Source organism: Tenrec ecaudatus, chromosome 1, assembly GCF_050624435.1.
Source record: "Tenrec ecaudatus isolate mTenEca1 chromosome 1, mTenEca1.hap1, whole genome shotgun sequence".
NCBI lineage: Eukaryota > Metazoa > Chordata > Mammalia > Afrosoricida > Tenrecidae > Tenrec > Tenrec ecaudatus.
Genome location: NC_134530.1, coordinates 169,034,006 through 169,058,029, shown reverse-complemented (window position 1 = coordinate 169,058,029; position 24,024 = coordinate 169,034,006). Strand labels below are relative to the sequence as shown.

The 24,024-nt window shown below is 39.7% G+C and overlaps 1 protein-coding gene and 1 pseudogene across 1 annotated transcript in view; one reads left to right on the top strand and one right to left on the bottom strand.

The window, feature by feature from the left end:
- The first annotated feature begins 4,149 nt into the window (after nt 1–4,149).
- LOC142437137 (nucleophosmin pseudogene) lies at nt 4,150–5,022 on the top strand (annotated as a pseudogene).
- Nucleotides 5,023–16,465: 11,443 nt separating this feature from the next.
- The window catches only part of LOC142438340 (myeloid cell nuclear differentiation antigen-like), a 113,747-nt gene continuing 106,188 nt past the window's right edge, over nt 16,466–24,024 (bottom strand). Inside the window, 4 exon segments of the mRNA XM_075540781.1 lie at nt 16,466–16,520; nt 17,883–18,075; nt 19,961–20,068; nt 20,071–20,270. Of these exon segments, the coding sequence (XP_075396896.1) occupies nt 16,466–16,520; nt 17,883–18,075; nt 19,961–20,068; nt 20,071–20,270 (556 nt within the window).

The window sequence follows — 24,024 nt, the reverse complement described above, 5'->3', positions numbered from 1 at the left end:
TGAAGTTGAGGCACGGAACTAAAAGACAAATCTGTGTAAGTAAAATAACAGCACATGCAGATAATCTTTTGTATGTAGTTTCATTTCTTTCTTTTCTCATTTATAAACATGTTTCTTCTAAGAAGACCACAGATCAAAGGGAAATCAGTAGTATAGTAAGGGGAAAAGGCCTTGGACAGGTCACTTCAATGACTCGTCGCCTAAATCTTAGTCACCTTACTTACATACCCGAGAATAGTCAGTAAACAAGTTTATCAGAAATGACATGAATCTAGAGGCATGGAATGTCTCAGAATATAAACATTATTTATGTCGGAGAAAATCTTTCATTTCTAGTCTCCAAAAATCAAATAAGATTTTGGTGGTAATACGATATTTTCTCAGGATGGAAAGTTTCCTAACTGGCTGAGAGATCCTGAGAACTTCATTCAGTCTCTCTGTACTTCAATTTTCTCCCTATTATTCAAATTCTGGATTCCCCGATTGACCCACATTGTCTGGAATGTATTAGAATGCTCTTCACATAATACTGGGGTAGGAAAATTTAAATCTATGGCTAAATCTTATTCCCGGCATTTAAACCAACGGTTTTAGTTAATGCTGCGACAAGAGCAAAATCCCTACAAGCATATGACTTATTTTCTCTCTTATAAGATAGAAAATGACTTCTCTCTCTTATAAAATAGAAGATGATGCAGGCAACACCCGAGGGAAACCTCTTATATCTGATCTTCACTGTGACCTGAGTAAGATATTTGCACCCCAACTTTATCCCCTTACAACTGATTAGCTGATCACATGAGTTCACGTCATGGGACTGACCACATCCTGGCATAACTGCCAAGCCACTGAGAATCATGGCCCAGCCAAATGGACAAGTAATTTTGGTGGGCGCCATTCACTCCATGACACTGTGTGCGCTGCTAAAAGAGCAGCTTGTGTGGACTCCACGCGTGTCAGATTAGGAGTGTCCCGTAACGTGTTCAATGACTGATGTTTTCACAAGTGAAGGCAAGACACCTCTGAGTGTATAAACCATTAGCATGATCCAGGCACTCATGTCAAATGTAGAACCAGGTAATTGGATTGGAGAGATAATTTTTCAAAATTTTGAAGAATAAAGAGATAAAGATAGGCCAATTGAGATGCTGCCTGTCTTATATTTCCCCTTTGCTCGCTCTGTGCTTACTGGTTTCCCTGGGCCATATTCTTTTCCTTTTTGCCCATCTAAGTCTCTTCTTTCACGCTCAACTTTCTTGTTTAATATAGCCCCGACCTTAAAGCCAAACCCACCAGCTTCTCTGTGGGACACTATCTTTTCCCATAAAGATACACAGTGCAGGTCACTGAACAGGGAATGGACTTGGTGGCTGTGGGATTAGTCCTTTGAGCCAGTAGCCCTTTTTTGGGTTGAGAGTCGAAAATGAAAGGCTCACTCATGACTCTGAACACTGGGTAACACGGGCAGTGTCGGAGGGCAGCAGGAAAGAGGCAGGAAACAGGGTGCCCCATGTGCGGAGGTGAGTGGAATATTTTGACTTTGAAAAACAGATGGAAGAAGGCTTAAAAACGTATCGCTGCTACCTTTGCTGGGAAAGGAAGTTTTGGGATGTTGGGACGGAAGGTACCAAGAAATGTAGCTAACTCCCTGCATGTCCATTTCTGTCTGCCTGGATGCATCGGCATTTATGTTTTATCTGCTTGTCTCTCAGTGCTAACTTGGATAAGTGTTCCTAGATGTCTTTATTTGACTGTGGCAAAAGCCTGAACTTTGTCAGCCAGACCAAGCCATCTCTTTCTGCTGCAGCCAAGAAGTGCAATTCACAAATGCCACAACGTTCTGTGTTCTTTTTTTTTTTTTTTTACATTTAACATCGGCATTTTTATATGAAAAGATTATACCGTCACCTTTTTATATGATGGAGACCATCTAAAATAAGTCCACTTTTTGTAGGCATTCACCCAAATCAGAATAAAACAAATCAATACATAAAATAAGTTCACTGTTTTAGCTATCTAGATTATTTTTATTTAGTTATCTGGACTATTTTTATTTATGTTCTGTGTTCTTATAAGCTCCGGGGACTCTTTGTTCCTTTAGGTCTGCTATAGCTCTTTTGATCTTCTTCTCATTAATATCCTTCCTGTGGCTCTTGTTTAGCAGAAAGGATTCAACAGTCAATCTCTGAGAAGCCCTTAGGAAAATGTTTCATTCATTATGAGTCCTCCTACCAACTCCTGGATTCTACTCTTCCTTTAGTGAATACAGCAACAACAGCAACAACAACAACAACATAACAGAAACAAAATAACAACAACAAAAAGAAAGCCAATGAAAAAAAAAGGAAAAGCCTATAAATAGTTCCAGGTGTGTGTGTGTGTGTGTGTGTGTGTGTGTGTGTGTGTGTTTACCTTTAGGAGTATTTTTCAGTCGAATTTGATGGGGTGCCACTCTCTGTCCCCAAAGTCTATTTTTGGTATTCCCTGGGGATTTCATTGCTTTGCTCCCCTGGCTGCTCTGTTGCATGCCCTAGTGTTTGCCCCAGTGTAATGTGGTCAGATTGGGCACAATTCCCACACTGTGTCTCCAGTGTTGTCTCCTGTAGCAGTATGGTTCAGTGAGGGACATCGTGTCTCATGGTGGGGCCGACCCTATGGTCCTCTCTGTGCATTTTCTGCTCTCAGTAGGAATATTGTCCTCGGGGGTTGGTGGGCCAGACAGAGTTTCCTTCACCACTCTCCATCCCTGTTCATTTCTCCTGTGTGCTCTAATCAGAGGCACCCCTCTCCCTAAGCTGCAGCTTCAGTGCTGTCCTGTGAAGTGCATCCTTCAGGGTGGGGGTGGGGTACACATAGTTGGGATTGGGACAGCTCTGCAGACCTCTCTATTGGTTCTCTGGTACATGTTGGTATGTTATATCCATGTCTTGGCCCACTGGGTTGAAGGTTCTTCTCTCTCTGCCGGTCCTGTGGAGATATAAACAAAACCCTCCCCTTGAGTGGGTTAGTGCCCTGCTACCCCCCTACCTATGTCTTTTCAATTGTTTTCTTTTTCTTTCCCCCTTCAATTTAGTTGGCTGCTGTATGCAACTGTGGACTAGGTTTAGCCCCTGCCATAGCACCTGGACCTCACCCCAGGAATGTATGTATAGAGTAGCTTTTCCCCTATGCCACTTTGCATTTTCTTGACTCGATACAATTAAAACTATCTTCCTCTCAAGGAAAAAAGGAAAGAAGAAAGAAGCAGGGAAACAAAAGGAAGAAACGAACAAAGAAAAGGTTTGCACATACGAAACCACATCAAATCAAATGCACTGCACCCAGCTGATATGAACTCATAGCAGCCCTGTACAGACAGGGTCAATGCACCCCTAAGGGTTTCTGAAGCTATAACTATTCATGAGATTAGAGAGCTTCATCTTTCTCCAGAGAGAAAAGGTTAATGACTTTGTTATCTGCTGAGCTCTCTGTGTAACAGTTGCAGTTTAGTATTCTAAACCAAGTACTCTCCCACACTGAAAGAAAGGCATTCCCTACACTGCTCCCACCTTGATTAAGCTATAAAGTATAGACCTTAGCTGCTACCTGTCCAGACTTAATGATAATTCAACGCAGATGTAGTAGACACTCATCACCTTCTTGGCATTTGTTTTGGGTTAATCATCCACATATTATTACTGATATCTTCCAGGCATTATATGCATAAGATGCACCATGGCATTCCATAGACTATGCATTTATACTTTACTATTTTATGCAAAACAAAGCCATCTTCTAGTGAATGGCTCAAAAATTTCCACATCTATGAAAATTGTTGCTAGAGTTCTTGTGTCAACTTGGCTTTGTTAGGTTATTTAGAGGTAGATTAGGAATTGCAGTTTGAAGTCACTTTACACTAATCACTCAGACGCTCTCTCTTTGGGACTTTCTATCTAGCCTATCTAATTCCAGGTCTTTATCCCTGAGTCTTTTAGAAATATTGGAGCTACTTAAAGATCCAAAGCATGAAGTTCCTTTCTCAATAAGCAGTGCTGTGTTGAAAAGGAGAGACAGCCCTGGCACGATTCCATCCTGCACTGCTGTGTGTAGCAACGGCAGTGGTTTACCTCCGTTTTCCGTTTCTCTCACTGAAGTGCATGTCACCACCCCATGGAAGATTCAATGGATATGGACAGGAGCCCCCTGAGATCCCAAAACTATCTTTTCAGTTGTGAACTAAAGGCCGACAAAGATGATCACTTTAAGGTGGATAAAGATAAAAATGAGCACAGTTATCTTTAAGAACGGTGAGCTTAGGTGCTGGGGCAAAGGATGAGCTGCATATTATTGAAGCAGAAACAATGACATATGAAGGCAGCCCAATGAACGTAACATCGGCAACTTTGAAAATGTCCGTACAGCCAACGGTCTCCCTTGGGGACTTTGAAATAACACCACCAGTTGTCTTAGGGTTGTAGTGTGGCTCTGGACCTGTGCATATTAGTGGACAGCATTTAGCAGCTGTGGAAGAAGATGAAGAGTCAGATGATGAAGAGGAGGAGGATGTGAAACTGTTAAGTGTATCAGGAAAGCGAGCTGCCCCCACAAGGTTCCACAGAATAAAGGTAAAACTTGCTGCTGCTGATGAAGAAGATGATGATGATGATGACGACGACGATGATGATGATGTAGATGATTTTGATGATGATGAAACTGAATAAAAAGCTCCAGTGAAGAAATCTGTATGCGATACTCCAGCCCAAAATGCACAGAAATCAAACCAGAATGGAAAAGACTCAAAATCATTAACACCAAGATCCAAAGGTCAAGAATTCTTCCCAAAACAGGAAAAATCTCCCCAAACCAAAAGGCCCTAGTTCTGTAGAAGACATTAAAGCAAAAGTGCAAGCAAGTCTAGAAAAGGGTGGTTCTCTCCCTAAAGTGGAAGCCAATCCATCAATGATGTGAAGAATTGCTTCCGGTGACTGGCCAGGAGGCTGTCCAAGATCTCTAGCAGTGAAGGAAGTCACTTTAAGAAAATAGTTTGAATTGTTTGTTAGACTTTTTGGTGTCATTTCATTTCTGTCACAGTGGCTATGTGGCCGTCCTTTTTTGTAATGCACAGTGAGAACTTCCCCACCGTGTCTGATCCATGCTGACCAGGCTCTGTTGGCAAGAATGTGTCATCTGAATGCCTGTTTAGTTTGTAGAGACGGACTCCACCCTCTGCTTGGTTCTCTGTGTGGGAGGTTATGAAAGGACAGAGCAGGAGCAGGGGTCAGACAAATGGCAATGGTGGGGAGACAAAAATATGCATGTGCAATAAAACTCAGTATTTCAATAAAGTAAAAAAAAAAGAAAGAAAAGGAGAGACCGTAAGGCAGCCACCAGAAGAACAACCTGAATTGCCATAAATTGGAGAATTTCCAGACTAGAGGATCTCAGGTACAGTGGCATAATCAGGAGCTGTCCTCTAACTTTCTTTCTTCATCGGCCTACACTGTTTCGAGTTTCAGGAGCATGCTGTTCATTAGAAAGGAGGCTGTAGCAGGTAAGAAGTGGGTGACTGCCGCATAGGAGTCATTGCTGAGAGAAATGCCAGCACCTCTGCAGACCTGCCTCTCTCACTGTGCTGTGACCTGTAAAATGATACTTGCTCCAACTCGGGAGTGAAGGGGCTCCACACGCCTGGACTTCTCAAAGTGTCCAACTCAGCCTAACACCAGCAGGGATTTCTCGATACTTGCTTAGTAGTAACAATACATTCCATAAGAGCAATAATAACACCTTGATTTGACATGTAGGACTCTTGAAATGGAGGACTGACATTAAGGTGCTCTGGTGATGTAGGAAAATGCCTTGGTGGATTATTATTGTTAGGCTGCTAACAGCAAGGTCAGCAGTTTGAACCAACCAGCCAGTCTGAGGGAGAACGATGAGGCTGTCCACTCCTGTAAAAGGTCTTGGTACAGTCTCTGGGGATATTTCTACTCTATCTTAAAAGGTTGCTTTGAATCAGAATCCACTGAATGGGAGGGGGTTTACGGGGCAAAATAAATTATTCTGAAGGCCAGGAAAAGATGACCATAGAAGAAATGTTTCTTCTGGTCACTATGTTGCCATCGTTAGTCAGGTCTGATGCCGGCGGCACAATGTAGAAGCAAACACTGGCATCTCGCAGTTGTTCAGCAGAGCACTTTGTTGTAGGCCTGTGCCCACCTGTCCTGTAGAAGGCCATCTTCTTTTTTGCTGACTCTACCAAGGGACTAGTCTCTCCTGATGACATGCCCCAGCATGTGAGACAACATCGCCCTTCGAATGAACCTTCTGGTCGCCCTTGCCCCGAGACAGGCTTGCTTGTTTTCCTGGCAGCCTGTGACCCCTTCAGGAGTCTGCACCAACAAAGGAAGTCGCTTATGTCAAAATAGCTGATCCACAGTGGATCACGGACCACTGAAAATACGCCCTGAAGTACTACTGCCAGTGAGCAACGGAGACAAGGGTGTGGCCAAGTGGAACTGCTCCTTTTTGAAAATGACATGATTCCCAAAGCAAACCTAATCCAAAGGTTTGTAAGATAAGGACTTGAGCAAGGGTGCGGGGTCAGCGCACACGTATCAATTGATTCCTGCACAGCGATGAGCAAACTGACCAGGAAAGGACAGATACACCGCCACTGGGGAGCGCATCTGGAAGAAGAAAGCACCTAGGAGGCCATGTGTCCGCGAGGGGCGCATGATCGCCTCATCAGCGGGGTGAATGCGCAGACCAGCGCTAATTGCGATCCCTGGCCAGGTGATCTTCCAGTGGAACAGTTTTCAAGCCAGAGTCTCACCAGGGGGAGGGGAATGCAGGAAGCAATAGGGGTCCCTCGGCCACACCTCCCCCTCCCTTCCCTTCACTCTTTTTCTTGGTACCCGGTCAGACAGTGGTTTTGGGTTTCCTCCTGCTGAGCCTGTTGTTTTAGTTGGTGAGGGGTGGAAATAGGGTTATCGTACTTGTCAGTGCCAATTCTAATAACACCTCTGAAATTTAACATCAAACTGAAGGGCTTGTGTACAGAACCTAAAAATCATCACTAAACCAAAGGAAACCTTGAAACAGAAAGACATTTCAAGTTTGTGGATGTCAACACTAACCGCTCGCCCAGATCGATAAGTGCCGTGTAAACCTCATCAGAATCGCAGTCTCCTCTTTGCAGGATCGGAAGAAGCAGCCCTCGAAGGTGCAGGACTGGTCAGTGTTTTGTTCCGTTGAGGGAGAACTGGCTCAAAGGCTCCTAACAACAAGATAAATGAAAACAGCGTGTTTCGGGCAGACACAGCTCGTCATCAAATGATAGCTTTGCTTCTTATAAATATTTTAAGCTTTTTTTCAACAGATATGATGCTTTACTCTTCCCTTTTGGTTTTTCTAACTCTAGAATTAATGTGCAAACACTTCATCATGACACTTGGACTTTTCTAGCCGCCTTTGTTCAGTGATTTCACTTTATCATTTCTATTGCTTGCTTTAGCCATCCTGCACTCTAGAGCAAGTTTCAGAATCTTTACTGATATTTCTTTTCTGTATTTTTAATGATCTGTTTTATTCATTTATGCCACCACTGATGCCACCCAATAATGCATCTGATTTTTGGTCATTAGTATTCAGTTTATAGTTTCTGTTCTTTTTTAAAAATCATTTTTATTGGGGGCTCATACAACTCTTATTACAATCCATCCATCCATCCATCCATCCATTGTGTCAAGCACATTTGTACATTTTTACCATCATCATTTTCAAAACATTTGCTTTCTACTTGAGCCCTTGGTATCAGCTCCTTATTTTCCCCACCTTCTCTGTTCCCCCTTCCTCATGAACCCTTGAGAATTCATAAATTACTATTTTATCATATCTTACACTGTCTGATGTTTCCCTTCACCCACATTTCTGTTGTCTATCCCCCAGGGAGGATGCTATATGTAGATCCTTATAATTGGTTCCTCCTTTCTATCCCATCTTTCCTCTACCCTCCTGGTATCACCACTTGCACCACACTCTCTAAGTGCAGGTAAAATTCCTCCTAAGTCATGTCCCTGAAACTTTATAGAAAAAATATTAATTTAAAAAATGTGGTATTTAATGATTTATTATTACATTTATGGTTATTATTGGTCACAGTGATCAAGGACATTGGGAAGACAGATCAATAAACATGTCAGATGCAATATTTTTAAGCCTCATTCCTATGTGAATAATTACTTTATTTTTGTTTGAATAACTGTAAAAATGGTATACCATATGATCTTCGTAAACCACACAGGGGAGTAGATGGATCAAGAACAATAGCCCAGGACTGATTCCACTGAGGCAAAAAGTTAGACCTGCCTCCACCCTCCAAACAGTTTTCCACGTGTGACACTCACTATGCCTCCCACCACATTACCTACTTCTCTGCTGGGTTTAATGGTCATGCAGAATTCACTGATAATATTTACAGTTGTGGAATTTACTAAAGAGGTAGCAGGTTACAATTCAGAATAAAAGAAAATGATGAGATACATCCACTTTTCAGCAGTGTCCACAGGCTTGCTTCTCTCTGGTACTTTGCCTCTCAGGCACATAATCCCTTGGAGTCTGCCCTGCTCAAGCTAATATTATGAAACTCCTTTATCTCTATCAATAAGTGCCCATAGGCACCTCAACCCACCAGTAAGCCTTGCCTAATGACAGTCAAGTCTAGCTCCGTGGATCACCAAATGTAGCTTTTCTAAAGGTCCAGAGGTTCCCCAGTGACTAGCAAGTCTCCTGGTTCTGCTGCCACTACATCTCACTATCTCATCAAGGTATTAAAACTCTCTGTGTTTCCTGGGTCAAAAAAGTTATCAATGCAAGGGCCCAAGTCTAAAGGATGTGTTCAACGCCTGACTCGTCTTTCTTTGTGGTTGCTATATTCTTCCTTCCACCCTTTGAAAGAGTCATTTAAAGCCTAGTAGGATAGCAAAACTGACTAAATGCCAGGTTTGGGTTCCCTAGACCTTACTAGCCCCCTTTGTTCAAACCCACTTGGTTCAAATGCTACCCGGTTCTACCCCCACATGGTTCAAACTACCACATGTCTGTCAATTTGTCCTACTGTGTTGGTTGGTGTGTTGCTGTGATGTTGGATATGTTCCTAGTATATCATATGTCAGTAGGGTCACCCAAAGTGAAAGGATCAAGTTTACAATAATTCCATTCAAGTCCCTGTGTTAGGCAGGGTTCTCTAGAGAAACAAAACCAGGACACTTATGATTTTATAAATATATAAATCATAAGTATTTATATAAAATCATATATATACATATATATATATATACACACAGCGAGAAGGAATATAATAGGTAATTTGTTCACACAGCTGTACAGAGGGCTCACTCAACTCACTTTCATGGAACAGTTAATATACTGGAAGTCCTTCAACTCTCATGGGCTGCTGGGTCCAAGGTCAAGGAATCAGACAAGGAATCTTCCCTCAGGCAAGGCAAACAGAGTCTGGTCACAGACGGCAGACAGTAGGGTGGTTCACCAAGTAGCTTGGGAGCTTAATGAAACAGGCTCTGATGGGATCTGGAACTCAAGCAAGGTGACAGGACCCACCAGCCTCGAGCTCAAGCAATGCACGCACCAGCAGCATGGAGAAGCAGCTCTCAAAGGAGCCTCAAGCTCTAGGGACATGCTCCATGGGTTGACTTGGCCCACAGTAATGTAGCACACAGGTTGAGGCAGAAAACTAGCTAAAGCGGCAGCACGCTGGTCGGATCACTAGGGAACAAGAAAGATGTGGGATACCGGCAGTCTTCACTTATCTGTCACCTCCAATCAAGCTGCAACCTGGTAAAACTCTGCCCCATTTTCCTATTGGCCTCATTGTCACAATAAACTTAACTATCATAAACCCTCACCTGGGGTCAGAGGAGATCTGCCAGAGACTAAATTTGGCTAGTTACTCTGCAGATGGATTTTTTTGGCTCCCACTGTCCTCCACAGTTTTCTACAAATTTGGTGTCCACAATTTATGGTCTGATACTTTTTCTTTCATCATATTTGGATTTTGTTCTGATCGTCTTTGGATGGCACCGGTTGATGTGCTCCTTCGATTTGGACTTGCGATGCCTCATTTAGATGGCTGTTGGTTTGAATACAAGCCTTTCATACCCCAGACACTATTCTGTTTTCTTCCTCACACTTTGCCACAGCACCCTTATCTTTTTTTAAAAAAAATTTTTAGCACCCTTATCGTCAGTGATTCCTTCATCTCTTCATCAAGGTGAGTAGCATGATATTCTTGATGGGATCCCAGAGCTCTTCAGGCCTTCTATCATAGTGTTCAATGAATCAGAGTTGTTCTTGAAATTCAGTTGAGATATACTCAAGGTCATATTTTGGCTCTTGGGGATTTGTTTTAATTTTCTTCTGCTTCTTTACAGTGGCTCTCAACCTGTAGGTGACAACCCCTTTGGGGGTTGAGTGACCCTTTCACAGGAGTCACCCGACTGACAAGAGCAAAATTACAGTGATGAAGTAGCAGCAAAAATAATTTTATGGCTGGAACTATATGAAAGGGTCGAGGCATTAGGAAGGTTGAGAACCACTGGCGTTATCTCTCCAATACTCTCTCTATGGATGATAATCAGTTTATTCTCATCCATCAATTATGGATAGAGGTAAATCATGAGAGGCTTTTTTTTCCTACATAGATCTTATCACTCTTTCTCGGGCTACCACTGTATCCATCACCTTCAACACACCAGAATCTCACAATTAAGTGCTGATATTATTCCCTCCTTCAGATTTGGATTACAGGAAGGGTACCTGGTCCAAAATGTAATTGTGCTGGGCAGACAGAGCTTCCCCACTAGGTGAACATTGAGCAACTCTCTCTGAGTTATGCACCCAGTGGCGTTTCCTGGGTGAATCTTTTCATAAGAAGTTTCACTCGAACCTCATTTTTTTTTAGTGATGGCCAAATTAAGAGAACAACGTATGATTGTGAAATTTTGTTTCCTGCTTGGGAAAAATTCCTCAGAAACGGCTATGATGTTGAACACAGTTTATAAGGAGAGCACTTTGGGAAAAAGTCAAGTGTATGAGTAGTTTTTCCATTTCAAAAAAGGTGAAATGTAGAATGTTGACAAACTTCATTCTGGACATCCATCAACTTTCCAAATGGACAAAAATTAGTGGTAGTACATTTTGAGTTCATTTCACAAGTTCATATTGTTAATTAAGCTTTCTGTTTAGAGGTTCTGAAAAGACTGCATAACAGTGTGCAACAAAAAAGGCCTGATCTGTGCCAGACGGGGGACTGGTTTTGCCACCACGACAATGCACCTGCTCACGCAGCCATCTCAGTGGCTCCAGTTTTTGGCAAAAAGCAGCACGCCTGTGTTGCCTCATGCACCTTACTCACCTGATCTCATTCTGTGTGACTTCTTTTTGTTTTCTCAAATGAAGAGGGACATGAAAACACAGCAACTTGATGATGAGATGAAGAAAAACGAGGGAGGTACTGTCAGCCATTCAAACAGATGAGTTTGAAAAATGTTTCCAAAAATGGAATCACATATTTGACAAATGCATTAAGTGTAATAGAGAGTGCTTTGAAGGTGATAAGGTTGTTTTATTTTTAAAAAATTAAATATGTAGGTTAAACAAAATTCTGGGTTGGGGCTGCACTCCCTTGTATGATTTACAATTCTTGGGTCACAGATATTGGTATGCTTCTTCCAGTTCATGTCTTACTTAGATGGCTGCTTGTTTGGAAAGAAGCCTTTAAGACCTAGTGTGTCACTTTATGTGATAGTTGGGCACCATATAATTTCTTCACCACACTTTTCTATAGCACCCATAGCTTCTTTGTTTCCTTCATGAGGTTGCATATCACATAGGGATATGTTATCAGAACTAATTGTCCTTAAATTGGAGCTAGGATTTTTTGTGAACGAAAAATCCATTCCTGGATGTTTTGTTTTAATCTGCCTTTGGCTTCTTGTTAATTTATGGTAGAGAATCTTATCGGCCATCTCCCTGGAGCATAAGAGAGATGTTAATATTGTTATTGATTATCCCCTGTTACTAATTTTTAAAGCACTGGTAAGAGACAGATATTGGACCATTGTAGGGTAACTACATATTACAATACCTGAATTATTCACTTCTCCAGAATACATTTTTATGTGGATGGACACTTTTTACATAAGCAATGGGAGTTGGTTGTCAGGCAAAATTTACAATAATATTTACTGGAAATGTCAACCACACCTGTCATAATAATATATATCTTAATACAGCAAATAGGGCATTGATGTACTAAGTCAATGTTTATCCACTTACTGATAGTTCAACACATTTGGTATATCTGTCTTCTGCTTCCTCAAACACCATGAATTTTCAGTTCTAAATCCTCAGGTAACAGGTGTGTTTGAGGCTGAGTCCAGTTCACCTAGGGGAATTTCCACATCAAATCCTTGTGGTTGGCCTATGTGCTTCTTAAAAATTCAGGATTCAATTCCCCAGTTTAGGGCACCTGGCCTGGATCCCCAAGGTGTGTACAGAAACCTGAGCAAATGTGGCTTTTTAGGGGCATATTTCCAGTCATGCCCCCTTCTGAGGGTCCTTAAAAGTATTTTCAGTTTTTTCCCCTCTACTTGGAGGTTGGTCCTCCTTCTTTTGCTACCAGCAGTCGTGCCCTTGTCTTCTCCCAGACTCGTCTGCTCCCTTTCCCCTCTCTTGAATTGACTTCCCCATCAGTATCCCTCATCCCTCTGATAGGGATGTCTGTCTGTTTGGGGGGACGTCATCATAACTTTGCAGGGTGGAAATGGAAAGAGTGCTTTTACAGTGAGGGAATTGCAATGTTATGAAAATAAAATGTATAAATTAATGGAAAATAAATTTGCTCAATAAAATTAACCCAAATCACAATTAAAAATTGAAAAACAACAATAATGAAAGCACCTCTCTTTATTAGTTGTCTAACTTCATATGACTTAATTGCTAAGTGCTTTGTATAAAGCCCCTCAGTGGTGCAGTTGATTAAGCACTGGTGCGCTAATGAGAAGATTAGTCGTTTAAATTCATTAGAGCTCTGTGAGAAAAAGTTGAGGCTGCTCACTCCAATGAAGACCTACAATTTCAGAAACCCTATATAGGGTGAATATGAATTGGAATCAACTCAATGGCAGTGTTTTTATACATATAAGTATTCATATATTAGCAGATAGTTTAGGGGTCCCTGATAGCACAGAAGTTAAGCATTCAACTCCTAACCCAAAAGTAGGTTGTTTGAGCCCACCAGGTGAAAGATGCAGCAGTCTGTTTCTGTAATGTCTGTAGCTTCGGACACTTCATGGAATAGTTCACTCTGTCATATAGGGTCACTAAATGTCAACTCAATACTAACGGGTCAAATTTTATATAGATTGACTCAACTCACTTCATGCCCCCAATAGCTCTATCATGCAAATATTATTAATCCTATTTTACAAATGAGCATATTTAGCCATTCTAATTATAATTTCTGTAAAAAAGGATGCATTTTTGTATGTATTTACACACATATAAATGAGTGGAATAGGTCTGTGGTCTAGAAAATACACAGTAAACAGATAATGACACTTTTATTTAGGGACAAAAGTATGATCTGGTTTTCAACACGGATTTTAATATGTATTTTTTAATCTGTAAAAATATTTACCCTAAGAGTGAATAAAAATAAATATGAAAAGATAGCTTTTGAAGTAACTCGTGGCAATTTTAAGATAAAGTACATAAAATCAATGCAAGGAACCTTCATAACTGTGGTATAAAATTAATGCAATCATTGCTTCTTGGCCTTTTGGTTAAGATCAAGTGTAAAGTTAATGCAATGAATTTCCATGTCTCAGAGAAAAGTTGTTGCCAAAATAATGTGGTAGGTATCTCTTAATTATACTCTAAATTATGCTCTAATACTGTAGCTATCCTCCCAGAGGTATTTCTCTGATTCCTGCTCTTCCTTTTTTTTCATTAAAAGATAATTTTATTGGGTACTCTTACAACTCTTATACCAATCCATACATCAACTGTATCAAGAAAATTTGTACATATGTTGCCATCAGTATTTTGTAGGCATTTACTTTCTATTGGGCTCTTGTCCTCAGCTCTTCTGTTTTCCCTCTGCCCCACCCCCATGACCACTTGATAAATTATTGTCATTTTCATATCGTACACTGACTGCTGCATGTCTTAAAGCACCGACACAAAACACATTTCTCAGACGTGGCAGAGAAGCATTGCTGTTGGGCCCCTGTGGTCATGTGCTTGGTCCACACATTTCAAATCTAGAGGAATCTCTAGCTTCACCCTTACTTTCCTTTGTTCTGACTGAGAGAAGTTGAAAATCTAAAGAAGAGTAATGACATCCCTTAGAGGGAAAAGTTATTATTTTTTTAAAAGCAATGATATAAACTCTTTGATGGTGTGTCACTTCTTGTCCATCCTTATCCTTAGAAGTTACACGTTGAAAGGGAAATTTCGAAAGCCAAATTGCTGCCATCGAGATGCTGACTCATGTGAACCCCCTATGGGTTTCTGAGACTGTTAATTGGTTACAGGAGTGGAAAGCCCAGTCTTTCTCCAGAGGAGTTGCTGGTAGTTTCGAACTGTCCTTATGAAGATTTCAGCCCAACCCGAAAACCCTACACCATCAGGGTGATGCAAATGAAAACGAAGGCCTTGGGATGGTCACTTAAACGATCTCTTAGTCACCATCACGTACGTTCTCAAGAATAGCAATAATAGAGAGTCTACTCAAAGCAACACGAATGTCGAGTTTTGAAATAGTTTAGACTGTAAACATAATTTGTAGATGAACCATTCATTTTCCCAGCTTTGCCATAAATCAAATTTGGTTTCGATAATTTCCTCACAATGAAATCTGTTCCCTAACTAGTCTTATGATCCTGACTACTTTATGTAATCTCTCTGAGCTTCATTTTGCTTTCATTTTTAGATGAAGAAAATGATCGTGTAATTAAGTTCTAAATCTTATTCTTGACATCTAAACCTATCATAACTTATAATAAATAAAAAATAAAGTTAATCAAAACAGAACTTCACACATAACCTGACAAGAAGCAATGCAAAGGAAAATGATGCAATAGTATTCCTTGAATCTTTAACCTCAAACTATAAAACAAGATGCAAACACTTCTTTTCCTGAATTATTGGGAGTTGTTCCCATTCTATCCCTTATAATCTTCCTCTCGCCCTCATTCCCCTTCCCTTTGTCCAACCCCACAAACGGGACCGACAAGCTATGATTCTAAAATGTGCTCCGTAATTAACCACCTGAGGGTTATTATGAGACTGGCTGTCTTTCTGTTCTTGTTTTTCTCATACGTTGTGTGTTAACCAGTCATTTCGGATTTATAGTGACAATATATGATATAATATATATGATCCATAGGATTTCTTAGGCTGAGATCATTATCAGAGCCCACCACCGTGCCTTTTCTACTTATAACAGCAAGCAAGTTCAGACCATCTACTTTTGGGTCAGTAGCAGAACCATCTACCTTGTGGTCAGTAGCCGAACATTGTGTTAGCATTGTGTTAATCATTGTGTCATCAAAGGCCCTTAGGTTTTCATATACAGAGGAGAAATACATTTTAAAAACTACCAACCTCCTAGAAATAGGATGAGGACTAAGCAAAATAAAGTCATTGCAAAAGGCAAAGTGAAAGCATGTGATCAACAGATACATGATAACTTGTTTTCTGTCATTTTATGCTAGAGCATTTATGCTATCGTGCTATCATATGCTAGAGCATAAATGCGATCATGTAACTTATTCTTCAGTGTGTATCTAATTGAACTTTTGCCTGGGGCAGGCTTCTGGTGGAATCAATCTGTGGGGTATAACCATAAGCAGCTTTTGTCAAAGCTGATTTCAACTCGTGGTGCCTTCATGTACAGCATGTCCCCTCTGCGGAAGCCAGTTCCAAAATGATTAGCCTTGATCTGGGGTAAGGCTCGTCTAGGAAATAGGGCAGAACAGTGGAAGCACAGGCTGGACTTCAGCTCTTCTTGTCCCCTTAGCGGGGTTCCTTGGTACAACATAGCCAGCATTTTCTGAAAGATCCCTGCCAGAGAGTAAAACATTGCTTTGGTTCCCTCTCTTCCATTCAGTTGTCAGGTCTCAAATGACTTGCTTTTGGTCCACTCACAAATGGATTAAAACGTTTGCTTTATTTTTCAAATTACAGGTGTCGTAGATTAAAAATGTGGTACTTAGAAATTACATTCTAGTATAAAATGAAAAAAGAAAAACTAAGACCAATTCCATTGCCTATGATTAATAGCTGGTGAATACAGTATTTCAAGCAGATATATGTATCAGATTTATTTTTCCATATGAAGGTCTTATCTTCTTAAACGCCATTAAGAATGGCATTCAGGTATTTAGGAAGATATATGTAATCAAGTTTTCAGATTTGAATTAGTACTGAGTTGCTTTTTGATGTATTGCTTGGTTCTTGATAACCTTGAAGAATAAAGATAAAAGACCAATTGATATACAGGAGGTCATGCATTCCTTTCTTCACTACCTTTGTCTCCTAATTCCTCACAGGGGCATTTCTGCTGTCCTCTTAATTTTTAAAAGACTCTTCTCTTAAAAGCTCACTTAAGTCCATAAATATATTCTTGTCCTTTGAGCCACCGCCACCTCATTTGGTTGGTAGCCTAAAGACAAATGTTCACTCATACTCATGAGCACGTGTGGACTGGACAGAAGGAACAATGGATAGAAGAAACAGCTGTTGTACTTTCTGTCAGGCAGTGAGGGGAAGATTTTGACTGGGAAAGGAAGTCAGAAGGAGGGTTCCAAAGGTATTCCCGATGCAACTGCTGAGGAGGTAAATGTGGGTATGTTTGCAATGATGGATCAAAGAAATACAGCTTGACCCATAGTGACCCTGTAAGATAGACTAGAGCTGTCCCTTTAGGTTTCTGAGACTATAAATCTTCATGGGAACAGACAACCTCATCTTTCTCCCTTGGAATGGCTGGTGGGTATAGCTCCTCTCAATATTGGTCCTGAGGAGTTTATCTGTCCTGGATTCCCTGTGTTTCCAGCTCTTAGCTGTACCCATGTACATGCTCTGGTCTAGCTGGATTTGTAAGGTAGAATTAGGATCATGATAATGGGAGGCGGGGAGCACTGAAGGACCAAAGGAAAGCTGTATGTTTCATTGATGTTACACTGTACCCTGACTGGCCCATCTTCTCTTCACAAGCCTTCTGTAAGGGGATGTCTAATTGCCTACAGATGGTCTTTGGGCTTCCACTCCACACTTCCCACCTCCCATTCACATTGACATGTTTTTATGTAGCTAACAATATTAACTCCTATGTATTGAATGCTTATTAAAATCATTGTGATAAGTGATAGCTACATGTTATCAAATATTCAGAATAATCACTAAATAAATAACTAATATTTTTCTGGCTTTTCAAATCAGAAATCTGATGTCAACATCAGTATTTAAGTTGGTTAGGTGACAACAACAACAAATCACACAGCCAGTATTGAAACAAGTCTACCTTGAGCTGGAATTCTTACAAGTGTCACTCTGGTAGAGTCTATCAGTTCTTCAATATTTAGCCTAAGTATCATATCATTTAAAAACGTTACCGTATTTTATCTTTTTAATTTAAAACTTTTTCAATAAAGATAGGAAAGAAGGAAGGAAGATAAAAAGAAAATAAAACAGTTTTAGCATGCTGCATAGCAAAACTTCGTACTTTGTTACCAGTTGAATTTTGTATAAAGTAACAGGACTTCAATTTTCCTAAAACCTAAATTAAAGCCACCACATTGGAAAAATAATATTACATCACCCTCACTTTGATGAAATTGTGAGTGACAGATCTCAGCTGCCACTGGTCCACACTTCGTGACAATTCAAAGCAGGTGAGTTGAAGTTTATCAGCTGCTTGGCAGTTATGTTGAGTCCATTGTCCATGCACCATTACTTCCATCGTCCCTGTATTATCTTATATTTCACAGTATGTGAATCTGTCTCTTACTATTTTCAGGGGACTGGATATGAGATTTCCACATCTATGATAATCACAGACATTTGTGTGGAAACTTGTTTCTGACAGGTTATATATGAAATACAGCCCAGGAATTACAGTGATGGAGTAGCTTAAGTGACTTGTTTGAAAAATCCACCTTTTCAAATCTTCTATCAAGTCTACTTAGATCCAGATTTTATCTGCTTGACTCCTTTAGAAAAATTAATTACTTTCCCCTTGAGATCAGCTGAGAGTTCTTAAGGAGCTTGGCTATAGAGGAATCTGATAACCTTATTATATTTCTTTGCCTCCTGTTTCTGGATTGGGGGTGGTGGTGGTGGCGACCATTCAAGGCGCATTATGAGTCTGAGAAAGATTGTCGCACGTCTTCATGAAGTAGACCTTTGGTTACTATGTCATACTTTCCACCTTCTTTTTCTAGTCACTCTTTCCAACCTGCTTATCTTCTGTGCTCTAACTGATCTAATCCAAGTGTTCTCTCTTTTACATTTATTTTTTCATTAGGCCAATGCATATATAAGCACTAGCATTCTTATAAATTATAAGGCCCTTCAAAGCATATCACAAAGTCCTAGCTCCTATACCTTTAAATATGACCTTGATTGAAAATAGGATCTTTGAATTTGTTTGCAATCAAATTAATACGAGGCATACTGGATCTGGGTGGATGTTTGGTGGTTTTATGAAAGAGGAGAAGCGACACAGAGACAAACAGAGGATTTATAATCATGTGAAGAGTGAAGATGCACATACACATTAAGGAATCTCTGAGGCAAACAGCATATGGGGGAGACAAGAAAGGATACTCGCCTAGACACTTTGGAGAGGGAGTATGGCCTGACTAACATGCTGACTTGGACTTATACACTACAGAAATATGAGTAGATACATTTCTGCTATAAGTCACCTAGCTTTTAATACTTTATTACTAGAGGTCTAGGAATCCCATAAAACAATTAAACAGAATGCGTAGAACATGGCACATATAAAAATAGTCAGTCTAAAAGACATACATATTTCAGTGTGAAAAAAAAGAATTCAAACAAGATGCTAAATCAACTGTGTCTGGTGTTTGCAGGTTTTTTTGGGTTTGAATGAGACACTCTAACTTGGAGAACTCCAGAAATGTCTCTGTATTTAATTAATGGTAAATATTTATAAACTGAAGGGTTAAATATATGATTTCATCTTTAATCTATATTTTTCTTATTATTTAATACCCCAAACAAAAAACTTTTTCTTTTAATCTTTAATGCCAAAATCAGTTTTCTCAAAATAGTTTGACGAGTGAATAAATGGGATGAAAGTGACAGCACTTTAGTGTCCAGATGAGTGTAACCCAAGCTATAATCATTTTGGTTATAGTTACATTCTAGGGGAGAGTTGTCTTGGTTTATTGCTCTGGCTTTCACATTAGAATCTAAGCTTAATTCAAAATTAAGCAAGTCACTGTTACAGATGGGGAAGTATTGAAAGAAATACATTCCTAAGGATATGTCTGATTATTTAAACTTGCATTGCTGTTTACTATTATGGTTGTGAATGATTATCATATGAGGGGCTTTCTAAATTGTTTAAAAATCATTCCATTATTTTTTAATTCCATTTTAACAGAAAGTTTTTGGAGAGCTCATGTTGTCCATGGTTTCCTGGTGAATTGCTTTCAGACGAATGTGCATGATGATATTTTAGGAAAAAGAACATTAATAGGTTACTGATTCCATGTTGTGAAGTGGGAAAACTCCACCCAACTATGTGTGCTAAGGGACTGCGAATTCCTAGCGTTCAGTAAGTTGACCAAACTGCGTTGGCAAGAAAAGATTTTTTAATTCTGCTTTTTCAGAAGAAATTATATGAAACAATGATGTAGACTTACCTTATGGACCATAAGCACTCCGTTCAGAAATGTTCTTGGATCTTGTGAGTGAATATGACTGGTTTTAGGAGTTGCATTTGCAATTGTCATAAGTGTCCTTGGATCTCCATCTTTGGGTCAGCAGTACTATCAGGCACCTCTGAGACACTGTACACCTCCAGGAACTCATGTTGGCCAACATAATCTGATATTGCAATGAACTTTTTAGGTGTGAACATCTTCTTCACGCTTTTATCAAAAACCTTCACTTGGGAGAATTCAATCTCAGTTGCCACTGTGGCATGAAACATATTTCTATCCTCTTTTCTGTAGTCATATGTGAATATTCTTGCTGTTTTTAACACCATCACATTTTGGGGACCCTCTGGATACCCTCTTCTCTGGAAGTTTCTTTAGGTATCATGCTAATCTTGGTTTCTATAATGGAAACACAAAACAACAGGCATAATTAAGATAGGCAATACAGGCCACATTATAGTGAGAACCATATCATACTCAATATTGTGCCTAAATCACCACAGTAATTTAGTGGAACTGGGGAAAAGCTACATATATTTGGCTAACAAATATGGGAGAAAATTACTAGGTGGTCATACATTAGCTAATGAATATTAGCTGAAGAAGAAATGTAGATAATTTTTAAAGGATGTATTCTTATTCTTTGTTACTTTATGGACATATAAGGAAGAATATTTTTGTATAATAAGAATGAACTTCAATGAGCAATGTCAGTGCCGTCATGAAGTGACTCTCCAGAGTTTGGCGTGGGGGTGGGATCAAATAAGATTAAAATTGCAGAGGAACCAAATAACACTGAATAGCCCTGAGAGTGGAGAATGGTTGCAACCACAAAATATAGACTTCAAGAGATATTATTTGGAAATAATCCCAGTAAGTGAGTTAGTTTAAAGACCCAAATCACAAGCCCTTTTAAATAAAACAAGACTGCTTCAAAGGATTAAACTTCATTAATTTCCCTGCATTGCGGGATACCAGAAGGACAGTGGTGAAGTCCTCAACCACTAACTCGAAGGTCTAAGCATTGACCCCACCAACTGTATGGAATGAAGTTATGGGACTCTGCTTCCTTAAAGATTGGCAATCTTATGGAGCAGTCTGCTCTGCCCAATATGGTTTCTATGAGTCAATGTTGCCTTGATGGCAAAGCTTCCCTGTTTGGTTTAAAGTTAGTCCAAATGCTTTCCAGTTTGAAAAATGGCAGGGTCCTGAGGAGAAACATGCAAATGGAAATGCCAGGAATCAGGTTGCGCTTCTCTGATTCATTTTCTCCACAGTGGTACTATATTTCTCTCTTCAGGGAGAGCACTTTGCAGTAGAGGGCAATCTGATTATCTATAGCTGATAAGTAATAGCCGTGGGATTTTAAACCTTTCCTCAAAGAATCCTATGCTCGTTGATTCCAATTTATGCACCAACTACTAAAGCTATTGTTGAATAAATTGAAAACTTGTACCAAGATTTTCAGTCTAAAATTGATCAAATATGTACGTAAAGTTAATTGATAATTATTTGAGATAGAATTACAAAGAGGAGGGAATAGTTTTTGTAAAATATAGCTTTGGTGAAATAAACAAAGATGGAGATCATATGATATGATTTTGCAAGACCAATAACTTCTTCATTCTGATAACCTTTTTCCAACAACATAAATGATGACTATACACGTGAACTTCTCCAGATGGAATACACAGAAGTCAAGTTTATTACGTCTGTGGAAAGAGACAAGGGAGAAAGAATAAGTTCAATATTACCATCCAAAATGAGGCCATGGGCTGACTCCAGACCAGACTATCAATTGCTCATATGTAAGTTCCAGTTCAAGTTGAAGAAAAGCAAGCAAGTCCATGAGAGTCAAAACATAACCTTGAGTATATCCTATCTGGCTTGTGAGAACATCTTTAGAATTGATTTAACTGACTGAATATTGATGAAAAAAGACTTGAGCAACTGAGGGATGATATTATGAATATAATACATGAAAAAACCACTAAAAAGAAAGTATAAAAGATCAAAGTGGATTTCTGCAGACTCAGAAACTTGCTCTTAATCACAGAGTAACTAAAACAAATGGAAAATATGATGAAGTAAAAGAATTGAAGCGATAATGTCAAAGACCAGATGAAGAAAAAAAAGTATAGTGTTGCAATGAAATGAAATGTGCAAAACATTTTGAAATGTGAAAAACAACGGAGTTTGAAAACCCAAAATCAAGGACATACTCAACATATATTATGCTGAAAGAACTAAAGGAAAACTCAAGCCTCAAGTTTCAAAATTAAATAGTGCTATGGACAAAATATTGAAGCGTGCAGGAAATGTCAACATGAGATGGAATGAATACAATGAACTAGTTGACATTCAACCATTTTGAGAGGTAGCATAGGATCAAGAATCAATGCTACTGAAAGAGGAAGCCCAAGCTTCACTGAAGGCATTAGTCCAAAACAATGCTCCAGGAATTGATGAAATCGAATTGGAATGTTTCAACAAGTTGATGATGCACTAGAAGCACTCACTAGTCTATGCCAAGAAATGTAGCCAACTGACTGGAAAAGATAAACATTTGCACCTATTCCAAAGGAAGATGTTCCCACAGAAGATGTAAATTCTCTAAAAAGATCATTTATACCATTTACAAGTAAAATTTTCTTGAAGATCATTCAATAATTGTTGCAGCAGTACATTGACTTGGAGCTACCAGAGCTTTAGGCTAGATTCAGAAGAGGATGTGGAAGGGATATCACTGCTGATGTTAGATGAATCTTGGCTCAAAACAGAGAAAACCAGAAAAACGTTTATGTGTGTCTTATTAACTATACCAATGCATTCAACTGTGTGGATCATAACAGACTGTGGATAACATTGAGATGAATGGGAATTCCAGAACACTTCATTGTGCTCATGTGGAACCTGTACATGAATCAAGAGACAGCCATTAGAATAGAATGAGGGACTATGGCCTGGCTTAAAATCAGGAAAGGTGTGCTTCAGTGTTGCATCTTCTCACTATAGTTATTTAAACTGTATGTTGAGCAAATAATCAGAGAAGCTGGACTATATGTAGAAGAATGCAGCATTTGATCACAGCTGCCATGAGGTGCCCTCCGGCCAAATGTCCTCCACCGTACTTGCCTGGAGCAGATGGTTTGTGGCTCATTGACACTGGTCTAGCTCTTTACCAGGCTGCCTAGTCCCCTGCCAGAAGACTGCATGGCCTGCAAGCTTGAGCCTGTGCCCGTTCTACTACTTGTAGCTACAGCAGTGGACTCAGACAGTATTTGTCCTTTGGGGCTTGACTAACTTCACTCAGTATAATGTCTTCCAGATCCCTCCATGAGATCGGGTGTTTTATTGCTTTTTCTAGGGATGTAGAGTATTCTGTTGTGTGTATATGCCAGAGGATTTTTTATGCACTCTTGTATTGATGGGATTTTAGGCTGTTTCCAGCTCCTTACTATCATGAACTGTGCTGCCATGAACATGGAGGAGCACATGATCTGCTCATGAACCATTCATTTCTTTTGGGTATATGCCCAATATAATTGCTGGGTTATATGGTAGTTCAATTGCCATATCTTTTAGGTATCGCCATATCACTATCCTCAATGGCTGTATATATTTGCAAGTTCACCGGCAGGGCAGTGGATATGAGCTCCTGTCTCACCACGCCCTCTCAGTTTTTGAACACTGGCCTACAGTAATGTGTATTAGGTGCTACCCCATGATTGTTTTGATGTGCATTTCCTGGATGGATAATGACCGGGGGCATTTCCTCATGTGTTTATTCTTGTGTCATCCTTTGTGAGATGTTGGTTCAGGTTTTTTGCTCACTTCTCAGAGGATTATTAGTTGTTTTCTTGTTGTAACCTTGTTAAATTCTGTACAGTTTGGTAATTGGTCCTATATCTCTTATGTCATTACTAGATATATTTTCCCAGTCCGTGGGTTCTTTTTGCTCATTTAATAAAGTCTTTGAATGAACACAAATGTTTTATTTGTAGGTCCCATTCATCTATTTTATCTTCCATGGAGTGTGTTT